The following is a 14532-nucleotide window of genomic DNA, read 5'->3' on the forward strand; positions in this document are numbered from 1 at the left end:
TGAGTGGACTGACTCACTGCTGTCTTGCTGCATGGAGCTGTGTAGGATATGAACAGACCAGAGGTCCTGTGGCTGCCTATTCAGTTTGCTCTGTGTTTCTCTGAACCATCCAAAAGGCACCAGCTAAAAGTGGAATCTCAGTTATCTGTGCATAAACTGCTACAACTAGGATTTTGTGAACAGTAATTTTTGAAACTGAGTCAAATGCAAATTGTGTAGTAGTGCTGGAAGTGAATCAAATGGAATGTTGAATGCTTCTCAGACAGTTTTTGAGTAATGGGCAGTCCTTTTTATCAGTAATAGGAAAATACCTTAATATTGTAGTATTCACATTTTCACGTTATTGTCATTACACTGCATTACATGAAGCATGCTTTATTCAAAGCATAAATGCAGCATTAGAAAAATATAAGCAGTTTGTGTGCCTAATGAGTATCTTTCTGAGCAGCATACACATACATGGTTATGCATTGTCAGGATGAAGATTAACATGGCAGTCTTATTGCCCGGTTGGTATATCTGTGTACCAATGAGTATAAACTGTAAAGACATGTCATCTGTGTAAACAGCAGAAAAAAATGTTTTATTTGGCTGGAGTAAGTAGTTGCATGAAATGATGTCACAAATTATCAAGATACTGCTTCAACAATGTGCATTTCCAGTTTTTAAATACAGCCACAGAGGAGCTGAAGATGTTCATTGTGAAGCAAAAAAATCTATTTGTGTATTAGTACAGTATTAGTACTCAAATGATGCAGGAAAAATTTGATTAGTGCATTGTACAAATCATGAAAAAAAGTTTTTTTTCTCAGCTGGGTTGCTAGGTTCACTTGTGTGCATTTGTCCTCGTAACTGTTTTTTGTTAGAATTGCACAATGCTGCCACTGACCAACAACTGATGTGCTGGGCAGTTGTTACCCAGTGACGCAACAGGTCCTGTCCTGTAGCTGACCGTTCTGAAAACAATCATGCAGACAGCTTTGTGAATTAGATGGGTAGATAACTCAGGTCAGCTTTAGCTGCCATGAGTTACAATTCTAGTAAGCCACGAAAGGAAAAATTGTGAGCTGCCTAACTTTATTTAGCATGAAGCTATAAGAGAAACTCGTAAAGATTTCTCGGAGAGAAAGCTTCACAGTTGAAGAAAAATCGTCCTGGTCCGAGGAATAAACCTAAGATCGACACCTTTCTGGGGCAGTTGCTCTACTATCTGAGCTAACCAGGAAACTAACAGATTCCTAAGCGAGGCCGCACAACTTGGAAGCACAGGGATAGAGAAAAAATATTAGTGGCATTTTTGTTATTTATGTCATGCAACAGTTTTTGGGGACAGTTCTCTGTGCAGCTACTGTCTTGACTCTTTTATATGAACAATATGAATATGAACAAGTTTGGGCTAACTATAAAGTGTTCTTTCATTTCTATGTTTGCCAACAGTATCTTTAATATCAGCATGCTCTCAGTTTGTACGCTTAGTTTGAGGCCTGTACCATCTGTAGTGGTCAGATTAAGTAGTGCTGCAAGATCTTGCTCTTTATTTATTACTTGCAAAAGGTGTTCTTTTTAATGTCTTGTTTACGTGTCATTTGTCCATGACTAAGTATGCCTCATCTCTCCAGTTGCCATTCAGCCCTTCATGTACTTCTTTACAGCACCATAATTAACATTAACACCTGGCTTGCCTGGAGGCTTAGTTGCGCACCCGTGTCACTCCTCACAAGACCGTTAGCGCTTGACAGCTGGTCCTTGCGCAAACGTGGGCATGATTTATATGCTCGTGCCTCTCTGGGGCTTGGCAACAGCTGCCTGTGTCAAGGTGTGGCCACATTAGGTCTCCCTTTTCTTGTCACTAATGAAGCTGAGCTTGAATATGGCTGAGCCTGTTGAGTCCCAAGTGTCATTAAAAGATATAGCAAAGAGGAAAGTGCAAACGGTCTGGCACTTTGTACAAGAAATGCACCATGAAAAATGCTCAGAGGGCTGAAACCTGAAGCGTTGTATTGCTGAACCATGTTGCTCGTTAGATGGTAGATTTTCTTAGTATTTTCTATGCATCACAGCTTCATAAGTTCAGTATTTGTATATGATGAAGAATTGATATTATTGTCAGAGAATGCGTGGCATTGCACAGAATGAAGTGGCAATCACTCTGTGTACGATAAAGATAAAACGCCATGAAAAAAAGCAGGTTCCGGTTCGAACCAAACCGGTTATTATTGCTGAAATTCGTTTTCCAGGTAATGTTTTTTTTTACATATGAATTCAGTTATGTTAAAATGTGAGACCAAGTTCAAAACTCTTTTTTTTTTTCAGAGAAGTATAGTTTTTGTTTTTTCCTTAGATGTATAATTTGCCGGTTTTGCAGATGAAATTATGTACCTGCATTGTTTATTTGTTTAGATATAGCAAAAGTTGTAACTGCACCTGGTGCCTCTGAAACTGAAACTGAAGATAGCGCTTTCATATGTAAAATGAAGGTGCCTTAAGTGTATAGCATTCCTTTTGCTTTTTAATGTTATTGTTAATCTTAAACAAGCTTTAAGAGTTGAAGGGTATTTTTGAGCATGTTTCCATCTCTAAGAAACAAACTTTCACAATGGGGATGCACAATGTTAAAACACATTGTTTACACTCCGCAGGCTTTCTACGCATCGAAGGAACAGCAAATTGCTTTTCTTAATTGTTTTTATACACTGCAGTTTTCTCATTTATACTAGCATTAGGCTAAAGAAGGGTGACCTTCCAAGTGCAAAGGCGAGGGTAATGAAGGTTTACCGAAAATCAATTCACAAAAGCCATAGTGTGTGATAGACCCGGCAATGGGAGTTGTTTAGAAATTGTACTGAAACTTGGTAGTGTGGAGGGTGGCTGCAGTATAGTGGAGTCAAGCTCTATACTAGAATGAAACAATCATAATCTTTACTTTCTATTGAGCGTTGTCTTGATCTGAATGAGTGCTTCAGTGGTACGATTTGACAATGTGGAGCCAAAGACACCTACGTAAACTTTCTGGCTCTCATGTTTGCTGTATCTGACACTTTTGGTCATTTCAGCAACGTCAAGAGGTGTACTAGATATTCTGAAACCAGCTAGAAAAGTACTTGGCCTTTACACAATCAAAACTTGTCTCACGATTCATCGGCCGCTCAGTGCGAAGGCCTCCCATTACATTAGTGATGCTGCAAAGCAAGCTAGAAAAAAGAAAAATAGCTCAGGTTCCTCATGGGTAAAATTAGACAAAAACAAGAATCAGGAGAATATAAGCTACAAAATTGGCTGAATTTTAGCTTTCTTGAGTGTTTTTGAGCACACTGCTCAGTTTTAAGATCGTACTTGTTGATTGTCTCAACGCCCATATTTTCGAAATTCTTCAGTATGCCAACAAGCAAAACTTTTAAATGTGTAAGCATTTCTATGGTTACCCAACGAGAAAACTGTTCCTCCGTGCCTCCTTCGTGTAAAACAATCGCTTTCAAGATAGAGCCAGCCAGCTGTGGGAGAAGATGACGACGACTGAGCAAGCAGTGGCACGAGGGCATCTGTGTGACCATGTGACGTGTACAATGTGTCATGTACAAGAACTGTGGAGCAGCCACATCTTCGGATCGCAACATCATCAGCACAGCTGGCACTGCCACGTGCAGTAGTTTGCTTGCCTCATCAGTTCACATTGCGCCGCCTTCCGCAGCAGTTGATGTCGCCGCAGCGCTGTCGCATTCATTGTAATGGCGCCAAGACAACCGCATCCACTTGGTGAAGAAGAATGGAAACACAGGAATGCAGAGTACCAGTGTGAGTACAGATTACACCAGAAACAAATGAATGACGCTTTGCAGAGCGGGGAACTACAGTAACACGCTGCCGAATGCACCAACAAGAGGAACAACGTCGTACCGATGCCGCCTGGTACCTATCCAAGGAATGCTGCATACATTTCCATCATTTCCTGTATCTTCCTCGTCATTTCACACCACATCCATGTCCGCCGCGGGCTCTCTATAACATGAGTGAACATTGCTTCTACTCCCCTCTTCTACGTCCTCTCATACAGGTCTCACTTAACAGTTCAGTATTGAAACCACGCTTCTTCATTTCACATTTATTTCACGGTCGTTCTTACAATTATACCAGACGCACCAGGGCATGGCCACTCAACACCACGTCATTACTAAGAAATGCTTGCGCATCATTCAGATAACTCACTGAGGAAACTCTACCTACAATTTTTCTAGTAAATATCTTCAAATGAAACTTCACATGCGTGCGGTTCCTCACATAGTTGGATTTGCAAAGAATCATGATAAATAAAATTGTTCAAAAGCTTTTGATATGGCTTCATTTATAACAAGGCATTTATAACATTTATATCGGAAGAGCGTGTCTTCTTTAAAAAATTTCATAATCATCATTATACCCACAGAATTCTTCAGATCTCCTTAGTTTTTGTACTGATCAAAACCTCTCCTATGTGCTTGCCAAGAACTGTTTCATTGTGGTTAGCTAAATTAAAATTAATTGCTGGCATAAGCTTATACTTTTAACAATTTTACACATTTTATAAACTGATGTGCTTAGAAAAATGTACTCTGTAAGATGGATCTGTATTCTTCCCATTCAACAAAAAAATTATTTTACTAAACTTGTCCTCAGGTCTTAAATAATTAAGGCACATTCTTTCCATTTTATTGTTACAATTTATGATGCTCTCTTATTCAATGTATCGTTGTTGTGCTGCACAAGTTTGTTTTTTATGTTTTTTGGCCATAGCAACTGCAGGACTAAAAATTTATTGTTCAAAATTTGTTTCACTCATGAGATAAGAAAAGAAACTCCAATTCATCTGGACTATTTCATATGGATGCTGTTACGCTTACACATTTCAGACCTTAGTGAGCCTTCATGCCGCCTTTCATGTGTGCTCTCATGGACTACCGCTTAAAGTTCATTGTGGCACAACTACCCAGCTTCTGCACACTAACACGATCATCATCAGCATTGAACATTCATAACGGGGAATCAGGTCATCTTTGCATGCCAGAAGAAGAAAAAAAGGAACAAAAGGCACGTTTTCCACACTTGCCACTATATCAGCCTGGCGCAATGAAATTTCACGGATGCTTTATTGTTGTTCTAAAGTGTATTTAGAGCTTTGTTAAGCCCAGATTGCACATAACTGCTTGAAGTAATCTTCTCCAAGTAACTATTTAATGGTCTTGGCTCTGGTGCGCGATTGCTATGGTATTAATTTAACTTAGCCAGATTTTCAATGAAGTTGTTTCCATCCATCCATGGCATTAAGGGGGGAGGCTACCCTGGAGACCGAACTTTCTTATTTTTTAAGATATCCAGATGAAACTTTCAGGGTACGTTCACACCACTGAACTATGAGGAACTGCAAAGTTTCATGAAGATATGTTTATTAGTTCCAGAGTTATTGAGGTCTAACTAGGTGATTCATGTATATGCCTGAGGAAGAGCCTGGAGAAATGCCAGGACATCGTAGGAAGCTGAAATTCACTGTGATGATCCCTTGATAGATATCCCAGGGGGCTAAAGAGCCCTTTTCTTTAATTTCCCCTCCAAAAATTTTTAAGACAACTTTGAATTTGATGTAGCCAGTAATGACCACATCCATCAAAAATTAATTGCTTATTATAAATTAACTGCACCAGCTTTCAAAAAAAGAAGCCTGTTACCCCCTGGCAAAGTCATTCAGGAACAGAATAAAAAAAACGGCATACAAATCTGAAGAGCGGTTCTTGAGATATCGCCTTCCCCAGCACCACTACTAGCGAAAAAATCCATTCCGAGAAAACAGGCCTTAAAGTTGAACACATGTGTTTCTTTATTAGAAAGCTCCTGCGGAGCTTCTAATTAGCTCTTGCGGCTCCAGGCACACTCAGTGTGTCGGATTTTCGACTGGCGACAGCCGAAAGCACAGTTCCGCCGCTGAAAAGCGTCTACGCAGTCGGCACTCGCTGCGAGAGATAGGAAGTTCGATGCTCGTACAAGACGCATATCGCGCTCCCGTGCACCGAACATCTGCACTGTCTTGGGCTTTGCCGGCATCGCGTGCAGCGAAGAACTAGCGAAAAAAGAAAAGCTGAACAAATAATCTAAAAGATAGCGCAAGGCGATGAGCAGCGCGCAAGCTCATGTTGAGGCCGACAGAGCAAGGGGCAACAACGACGCGAGCGCGGCAACAAAGGGAGCAGCCGCCGCCGCCCGCGCAGCAGCCAATGGCAGGCGCGCTTTAGCCCGCGAGATTTGAGCAGCAGCCGCTGCCCGCGCAGCAGCCAATGGCAGGCGTGCCTTAGCCCGCGAGATTTGAATGCACTGCTCCGGCCAATCAGCGCTCCGCATCACATCGCAGGAAAACGCCAATAGCGTCTCAACCGCGCCGACGATGCCATTTTGCAAGGCGGCAAAATATAGACAAAGAATCCACGGTCAAAACGACACCAAGATGGCGCGGGCAGGCCGCATGGGCCGGGAATGGCGCGCCCGCGAAGTTTGACTTCATTTCGGCATTTGCGCGTTTTTTGGGCCGCGGTGGCCTCAAAAGTAGCGTTATTTTTGGTACTTTACGGTTGAATTAGGTGCTGATAATTACAGAACAGGTAGTTTATGAGACATACAAACCAAAAATATGGTTTTTCAAAAATCGACTTTTTCGCTATTTTTCGGTTTTCAAGGGCCGCGTCCCCCCTTAATTTGGGGTTCATTTTTCATGTGATACTTGTTGCCGCGTTAGACTTACTCTGTTGAAGTTCTTGTAACTCTTGTGACTAAATATCAGCTTCACTAATTCCGATGGTTATGATTGTGTTATGACTTGACTTCTTGGAAACTGAGTGAGAAAATGGGACAAGACCAGAAGAACATGAGCACAGGCTATCAACAGGCATATACTTGAAAGACACATACTTTGTGCGTGCGTGCATGTCTATATAAATATATTAAACGAGAAGATAGGGGGTTAGCCTAGGGGCCCGATTTTTATTAGTCATACTACATTGATATGACTAATAAAAATCGGGCCCCTCGGTTAACTCCCTATCTTCTCGTTTATTACATAACGAGGGCCTCGAATCCGGCAACATTGATGCCTTCAGGTAGCATGTGTGGGTTTATTGACCAGTTGCCTTCACCCAAAAGGATCAATCACATTCTCGTGACGCCTGCGGCAGAAAAGGACGTTCCACGTCCGCCGCCAAGGTCTGTGAGTGGTGGCACTGGCTAACACTCCCAGGGTTCTACTAGGACACATAAATATCCAAGAAAGTGGATGGGGACAGTGGCGTAGCAACAGGGGGGGCCGGGGGGCCGTGGGCCCCGGGTGCAAGGGGCCAGCGGGGGGGGGGGGGGGTCATACGCCTGAAGACGCCCCTCTTTCCACAGGCTTGATGGGCGCAAATGGCAAAGAATGCTCCGGTATCCATTAGCCCGAGCTCATGTACCCGATGGGTTGCGCCGAAAAATTGTCGGCTGCAGCTCTATCAGCACCCCACGAAATAATTGCACGAATGTGCGGGCTAAAAAATTTAGTTCGCAAAATGGTCGCTAAACTATTCGCCTTAGCCGAACGTTTCATGTGGGGTGCGCTCATGCCGTGCGTTCATGCTGGGAGCAGGAGTCGCTAAACATACAGCGAGGCGTTGTAAGGCGTTACGGCTCTTGGGTCCCTCTTCCGTTCAGAACGCGCAGCGAAGACGAACAAAGACAGCAGCAAGAAGGCGTTCAACGAGCGCGCCCGGCGCTCGCGTTTACGGCGAAGCGTTCGTTGAGAGCGACGTTGCATAAGTGCGGCCGTCAAAAGTCGCGAATGGGATTCTCTGGATCCTCTTTAGACTCGGTGCGGCCGAAGAGTTTGGCGGCGTATGACTCGACAGGCTGTATATAGTCGCGGGCACCGCGATGTTCAGCTCACTTTTACTTCCCCTCTCCCGCTCGCTCCGAGAAGCCGCTGCGAAACCTGCCGTTATGTTTCACGCTTTCCTTCTTACCCTCGAACGTTTAAGAAAACCGTTGTGGTTGTATGACTTCATGTCACAAGTACAGTGTCTGTGTCAGCTGCACAGAATCCTATGAAGTTATGTGTCTTTGTGATTACTAGGAATTCGGTAGCGCGAAAAATATGGCAGATAAGTAATAACCATATCCTTAATAATCCCGTAATTAGTACTTATAGAGGAAGCACTTCAATTCCAGAATTGAGGGCTGAAAGTCATATTATTAACTCAACAAAAACTTCTTAAGCAAAAACTTCTTCTGCCGGTGCTGTGGCATTCACCCGGCTATGCTTCCGCATATGCTGTGGGAGTGCCCAGCACAGTACACACACATTAACACCATGACCCTTTCGCCGAGGCTGCATGAGGCTCTGCGGAGCTCCGCCCTCGACGACCAAACCGCACAAAAGGTGTGTAACTGCTGAAAACTCTGCTCTTGCGTCACACTGCGCTGCACTGCCGTGGTGCAAAGAAATTATGCATGTATGCTCCATTGGCCTGTTATTTGCTGCCGTGTGGGCCATGCGGAAGTAACTCCAGAAAGTGTCATTTCACAAGAGAAAAGCAGTATTACAGTGAAACAAAACATTTATGTGTTATAATTGAGTATGAGAAAAAGAAAGAAGACAATTACAGTGTGTCCTTTTAAAAGTTGGCCCTCTGGGGCGCCTTCATACTGAAGATGGCAGCCAGGGCCAGTAGATACTGAATGTCTCTTCCCTCACAAAAACTCCCTCACACTTAATTTGTATCTGCTGCTGCAGTGTAAAACACATGTGCATCCTCAAAATGCTGATGTATGTGAAACACGTCCACTTTAATAGTCAAATACTTAACAAATGGAGTCACTGCAGATTTCTGCTTCTGTGATTGATTAGCCACTTAGTAGCATACCACTGTTGTGCATCTCCTTGAACTTTTTATTCCCACAGCGTCACCAGTCTCCTCCATAATAATAAAACATTGTCTTGAAATGTGAAGGCTGGCTGCCGCATTTTTTACCTAAATGAAACAAAGTATATCTGAGCAACATTTCAGCTATGCTACTTAAAAGCAAAGTGGTTATCCTCTCTCACCTTTTCTTTTCTTCTTCTTCATTGTTTGCCTATTTGAGGGAAGATTATTGTGGTATTTAGTGTGAGAAGGTGTCACTAATGCAGTCATTCTTGGTGCGCTATCACAGTGCTATACAATACAATGACAGCATTTTATTTCCATCGGAAGGATGAGACTGCTTCATAATTGAATCACAGGCAGCATAAAGAGGCGACTTCTGCAAATGCTTGCAACTTGAAGTTGTACTGTGTGAGATCGCAGTACAGAATCCCCAGCCATGGCAGTGGATCTTGCTCTAAACAGCACCTGGAACCCGTAAAATTAGCCTGCCCACTCTTGAATTTCATGTCACTTTTATGTCTATTGAAACCGGTGCTTACCTTTCCTTGTCTTCTGCAGTTCCTCATAGTGGTGGTGGACAGCATGGATCGGGAGCGGCTACCGTTGACGAAAGAGGAGCTCTGGAAGATGCTTTCACATGAGGTAATCTTATATGTCCTCTGCTGTTGCGCAGTTGACCTTTGTTAATTTGGCCTAATTTATATTTAATGAACAAAATGTCATTGATTACTTGTGAACAATCATCATTTTTGAGCAGTAGAGTTAGCAGTAAATCAGTTACCTTTTTTAGCAATCAGTTGCCAGTTATTGGTCACCAGCAACGGAGCATTTTAAGGATGGGGACAGCGGTGGTAGTGCAACTACAAAGAAGTCTGTGCAAGCATGTCTAAAATATGCCTTTCCAAGCAGTAGGTGCTTCTGTTCATAAACTTTTAAAGTGATAGCAGAGGTTGCAAAATGTGCGGGCAGACTCAATATAAGCTGTCATAGTCTGACTTGTCAATTAATGGAGCATGTGGCAAATGTTATGTAGGCTACAGTGTTGCCGTTAGACAGTCAATACTCTATTAACAAGTACTGCTGACAGTCTTCATCCGTGGAACAATAGATTGATGTTGAAAATTTTCATTTCGTTTGAAACACTTGTGTAGTAGTTGACATGCTCATTGATTTAAACATTATGGAATTTGAATAAGCACTTATTTAGTGCACGTTGCATGAGCAGGGTTGCCTTTGAAGTGCTTGTGGCATTTTGCATGCAAGTTGTCACATCCTCAACCTCAGGAGCATGTGCAGTCACATTCGGTTGCCTTATCTGAAATTTGAGTGCAGTGGTGTGCTGGGGGGAAAATTGCACCAAATCAGACTTTTATACTTGGTGCAAGGTACAAATACCTCATCATGATGTATTATGGTGTTTGTTTACACTGTTGATTTACCTTTAAAAATTTAATTACACTCAACATGGTATTTTAAATTTGAAACTGAAATTTTACAAAGTTCTACCTAGAGATTTCTGGATCTTCTTTGGAGGTATTATCTTTTCTTTCTCTCTCTCTCTTCTTTTTTTGACTGGTAAAATAAACCTTCAATAGCTGCTAGGCTAGAACTTTTGTCACTTCAAGTTCGATCTGCCTTTTTTAAAATCTAAATAACATTTACTTAGTCTCAGCAACCCTTTCTCACAGCAGAAGAGTACACATTTGGGCTGATTGGTTCATGTTGTCTGTGTCCCTTCACTCGTCCTGTCGTTTAGTGCTGTTTTATTGCTCGTAATCATTTCCTACAAGCTGTACAGGCACAGCGAACTGCTACAGCAATCTTATAAGTGGCATCACTGCTTGCCCATCTTGAACATGGAGGCTGTTTTCTGGCACAACAAAGCTGTGCTTTCTGTAAATGAACTAATTTACTGCTGCAGTGTATGTTGTAGCCACATGTAGGTGGTGTCAGCTCAAGAGTGCATTGGCAAATGCCCTTCAAAGGTGCAATATATACTAGTGCCAATTGATTGCTATGTCATTTTATCCCTCTCTTTTTGTTTTGGTATTGTCTGCATCTCTCTGTTAGCCTTGTCTTCCACAGCAAGCACAAACCACCTCAGCTTGGGGATGTCTCAGGAAAGCGTTGCTTCAAGAGGACATATTGTTGCACTATTTGGTGCTTGCTTAAAAGAAGAAAGTTGCTTGTTTTGCAAGGTATGAATGGTAGCCATGGTTTTGTGAAGGGATAAGCTTAAGTCTTTTTGTGGTGTGCCTTCTCTCTGGCACTTGATTTGGAGGTTCCTTGGACACGAGGTCAGGATAATTTTATTGCTTTAGCAATTATATGGAAGCTCGAGTCGCTTGTGCGCCATGGGCACCACCACCACAATGTTGTTCTATCCTGCTGACGGCACAGACGTGGAGTGCATTTGACTGCGAAAGTGGCGAAGTGAAGTGGATGCACCGTTAGGGCCACACACAATTGCTGTGGTGGCGCGGAGCTAGGGCAGTGTAGCACGCACACACACTATAAGCACGCTAGCGTTTCTGCTGAGCTGCCGTCTGTATGTGCTGACTAGAGCAGGAACGTCAAGCTAACATTATCTGATATTTCACTAGGTGCTGACTAATGCGGACAATTTCCCCTCGGTTTCGTCTTGTGCACCATTGAGGTGCAGTGCCTGCAACACCACTGGCAGCGCTCATCACCGCACGTTATGAGATGCCTGGTAGCTGCCAGGGTGCTGTTCCTTCTGCCCAGCAGGAGTTGCCTTAGCTGCTGCGTTGCAACATCATGTCGCGCGTGCGTACAATTAGTTAAAACGCTGTTCAAGGATGTTCAGCACAACGATAAACCTCGCTGTATTGCTACAGTTTTGCAAGTGGTTCGTCAAGTATTACAAAGAATTAATTCTGCTCACGAAAATGCTTTGCTCTTGAATCTCTGGCCACACTCTTGAGAGTCTTCTTTCTGATTGTGAAAGAACACCAGAGGGGTACATGTTTCGAGCAAACACTTTCTGAAGGAGGTGAAATCAGCTACAGTAATTTCACTAAAAAAAGTTACTGTTACCAATGATGCTGTTCCAAGATTGTTGCCGCTTGTGTGCTGCATCTAGAGGCAAATTATCATCAATAAATTGTGTATATATCCTGCAAGAAGTGCATGCTGAGGGCAATATTTTTTTTTAATGTGTGCTATTTACCCCCTCCCATCTTCCAGTGTTGTGACCATGAGGATTTGAGTTCACAGGCTGGTAGGTATGCAGAGGCAGGCTTTTGTGGAAAGAATTTCTTTTGTATTTTTAGTGTGTCACATCTCCATTTGTCCTCTTTAAGATTAACGTGTCACTCACTCTCATCACCTGCCCTATGTTCTTGCAGGACCTGACCAAGGCAGCAGTGCTCATATTCGCCAACAAGCAGGACATCAAGGGCTGCATGTCACCGCGAGAGATCTCTGAGCAGCTCAACCTGACCTCCATCAAAAAGAACCGGTGGCAGATTCAGGCCTGCTGTGCACTGACAGGCGAAGGGTTAGTTTTAGCTGTGCCAGCCAGTTTCAGTTTCGTTTGCAGAAGCTTTGCTTGACTGAATTTTCTATTCAGGAATGCAGTGAACTGTAAGCATAGAAATATTTTGTGTGGGTACATTTCGTTTTGTGCACATGTTTGAGATGCAAGCTTTCTTCCAGTCCCTGGCTTAGTATAGCTTGGATCAGGCTGCATTTGCATCTTCAAGTAAAAAAGTAAGAGTTTCATGTTGTTTTGCAGTAGCTTGCTGCTCCCTGCCGTGTGTATAAACACTGAGGGGAATATAAGTGATGACATCTTTTCCTTATGGGTATCCAGCACTGAAACTTTGCATGCTGACAGCATAACCGTAATATACAGCCTAGCAGGCAGAGAAAACATTCTTTAGTAGAACATGCTTTGATTTCATGTCAGCAAATTCACTGCTCATGTTGAGGCGCACATTTCCAGTGTCTTATCTGACTGGGCACCTGCATGCTAGAACGTAGGAGTGCACGCACTCCTCGGAATGTGCATGGCCACGAAGAAAGCTTGGCTGTATGCAGTGGGCGTAAGCAAGCCTTGATACAGGGTGTGCATTTGTTATCGTTCAAAATGTTCTGTCATTTTTCTTGGCGTTAATTGCGCACTCAAACTGCCGCAGCGCCTCCTGGCCAGCGCTGGTTTCCTACAGGGCACAAGGAAATGCGAGATTTAATTTAGATGATTATGTGTATATCTCACTGAAGGAATTGGCTAAGCCAGGGTATAGAGAAAAGCTGTCGAGGGCTTCATTGAACTCAATGTGAGCTGGTTGGAAAGGTGCTGAGTTCTTGACAATGTGAGTTGCAAATATAGTGCACAGTACCAAGGTTTCTGAAATCTCATTCCACCATGTGCAATCAACCACGCATTTGAGTAGACTACAGTTGCCTGACCTGACCCAGTGAGGAAGCCTGAATGTCCCGACTTCTGCGTTTTTCCTACTGGATAACAATCCATAATTTATAATGTCTGACAACTCAGTTGCACATTCTGTTTTATCTTCTGTTGTTGCCGACTGTTTATTCGAACCTCACGGGGACTGCGGAAATGTCCGAATAAACAGGTGTCCGAAAAAGCAGATTAAGAAAAAAAAAAATGAAATCCTTTATTTCCACGCACTCATTCGGGCTCGGCAGTAGGCTTGAAGGAATCGTGAATGTGCCGTTGCACGCTGTTCCGTTTACGCGCAATCAGATAAGCCTGAATCTTGGAGAGAGTCGTACGGTAAAGCACAGTCACTGCTTGTACACGCTCCGCATGCGACGGCAGCGTAGCACATGGTGCGTCATCTTCTGACTTGAAGTCATCGTCTGGCGGTGCAGCAGAAACCTGATGAATAATCTCGCTGTCGTCAAGTTCTGCGCATGTCAGTACAGCAGTGTCAGCACCTGTGAAACTGTCAAATGAGACGGTGTCTGCAATCGCAATGCAACCACTGCGCAGGTCTCGCCAGAACATTTTCCACGTCAGTAGGGAGCACATCGGAAGGCGACAAATATTAGGCCTCCTGGCACCTGCTTGCCGGCATTCCCCAGCGCAGTCTGCACGGGCACTGTTGGCGCCATTAGACACTTGACGCGATGTTTCCATATGCCGCGTTGGATCACTGGAACCTCGACACAGCACACAAAGCAAATACCACCATGCCGACAGCAGTCGCACAAACGAAAAATGTGGCCTACTCACAGCGTCATGCGCAAAGAAACAAATCAGCTGCTGTAGAGCCATTCTATCGAACCAGGCAGAAACGATGATGATGAGCGGGGATTTGCAGTAGCGCCACTTCGTGGGGCAGCAAGAAGGCTCCGTTCAAAACAAAAATGGCGTTCAGCGAGTCGAACCATGCACCGGTCAGAGTCAGTGCACGGTGCTCTCAATCGAATTGGCTCAAGGAGTGTCCGAAAAATCAGACGAGAGGTTGCAAGGTGTCCGAACTTTCGGCAGTTGTTATACATTATGGTCTATGGGGAGAATGGCGGTGCCGCGAAGCAGGCCAAATAATCGAGCATGTCCGAATTTTTGTAGTCCGGAAAATCAGTCAGCAACCGTAATGAACGTAACGGCAGTAACCGTTTTGTCATG

General features: G+C 43.6%; 1 protein-coding gene across 1 annotated transcript in view; it reads left to right on the forward strand.

Moving 5' to 3' along the window:
* The window catches only part of Arl5 (ADP-ribosylation factor-like 5), a 40584-nt gene that overhangs the window by 19144 nt on the left and 6908 nt on the right, over positions 1–14532 (forward strand). The window contains exons 4-5 of the mRNA XM_075681951.1: positions 9468–9551; positions 12278–12429. Of these exons, the coding sequence (XP_075538066.1) occupies positions 9468–9551; positions 12278–12429 (236 nt within the window). The remainder of the gene's footprint in view (positions 1–9467; positions 9552–12277; positions 12430–14532) is intronic.

The sequence above is a fragment of the Dermacentor variabilis genome, chromosome 2, assembly GCF_050947875.1.
Source record: "Dermacentor variabilis isolate Ectoservices chromosome 2, ASM5094787v1, whole genome shotgun sequence".
Classification (NCBI taxonomy): domain Eukaryota; kingdom Metazoa; phylum Arthropoda; class Arachnida; order Ixodida; family Ixodidae; genus Dermacentor; species Dermacentor variabilis.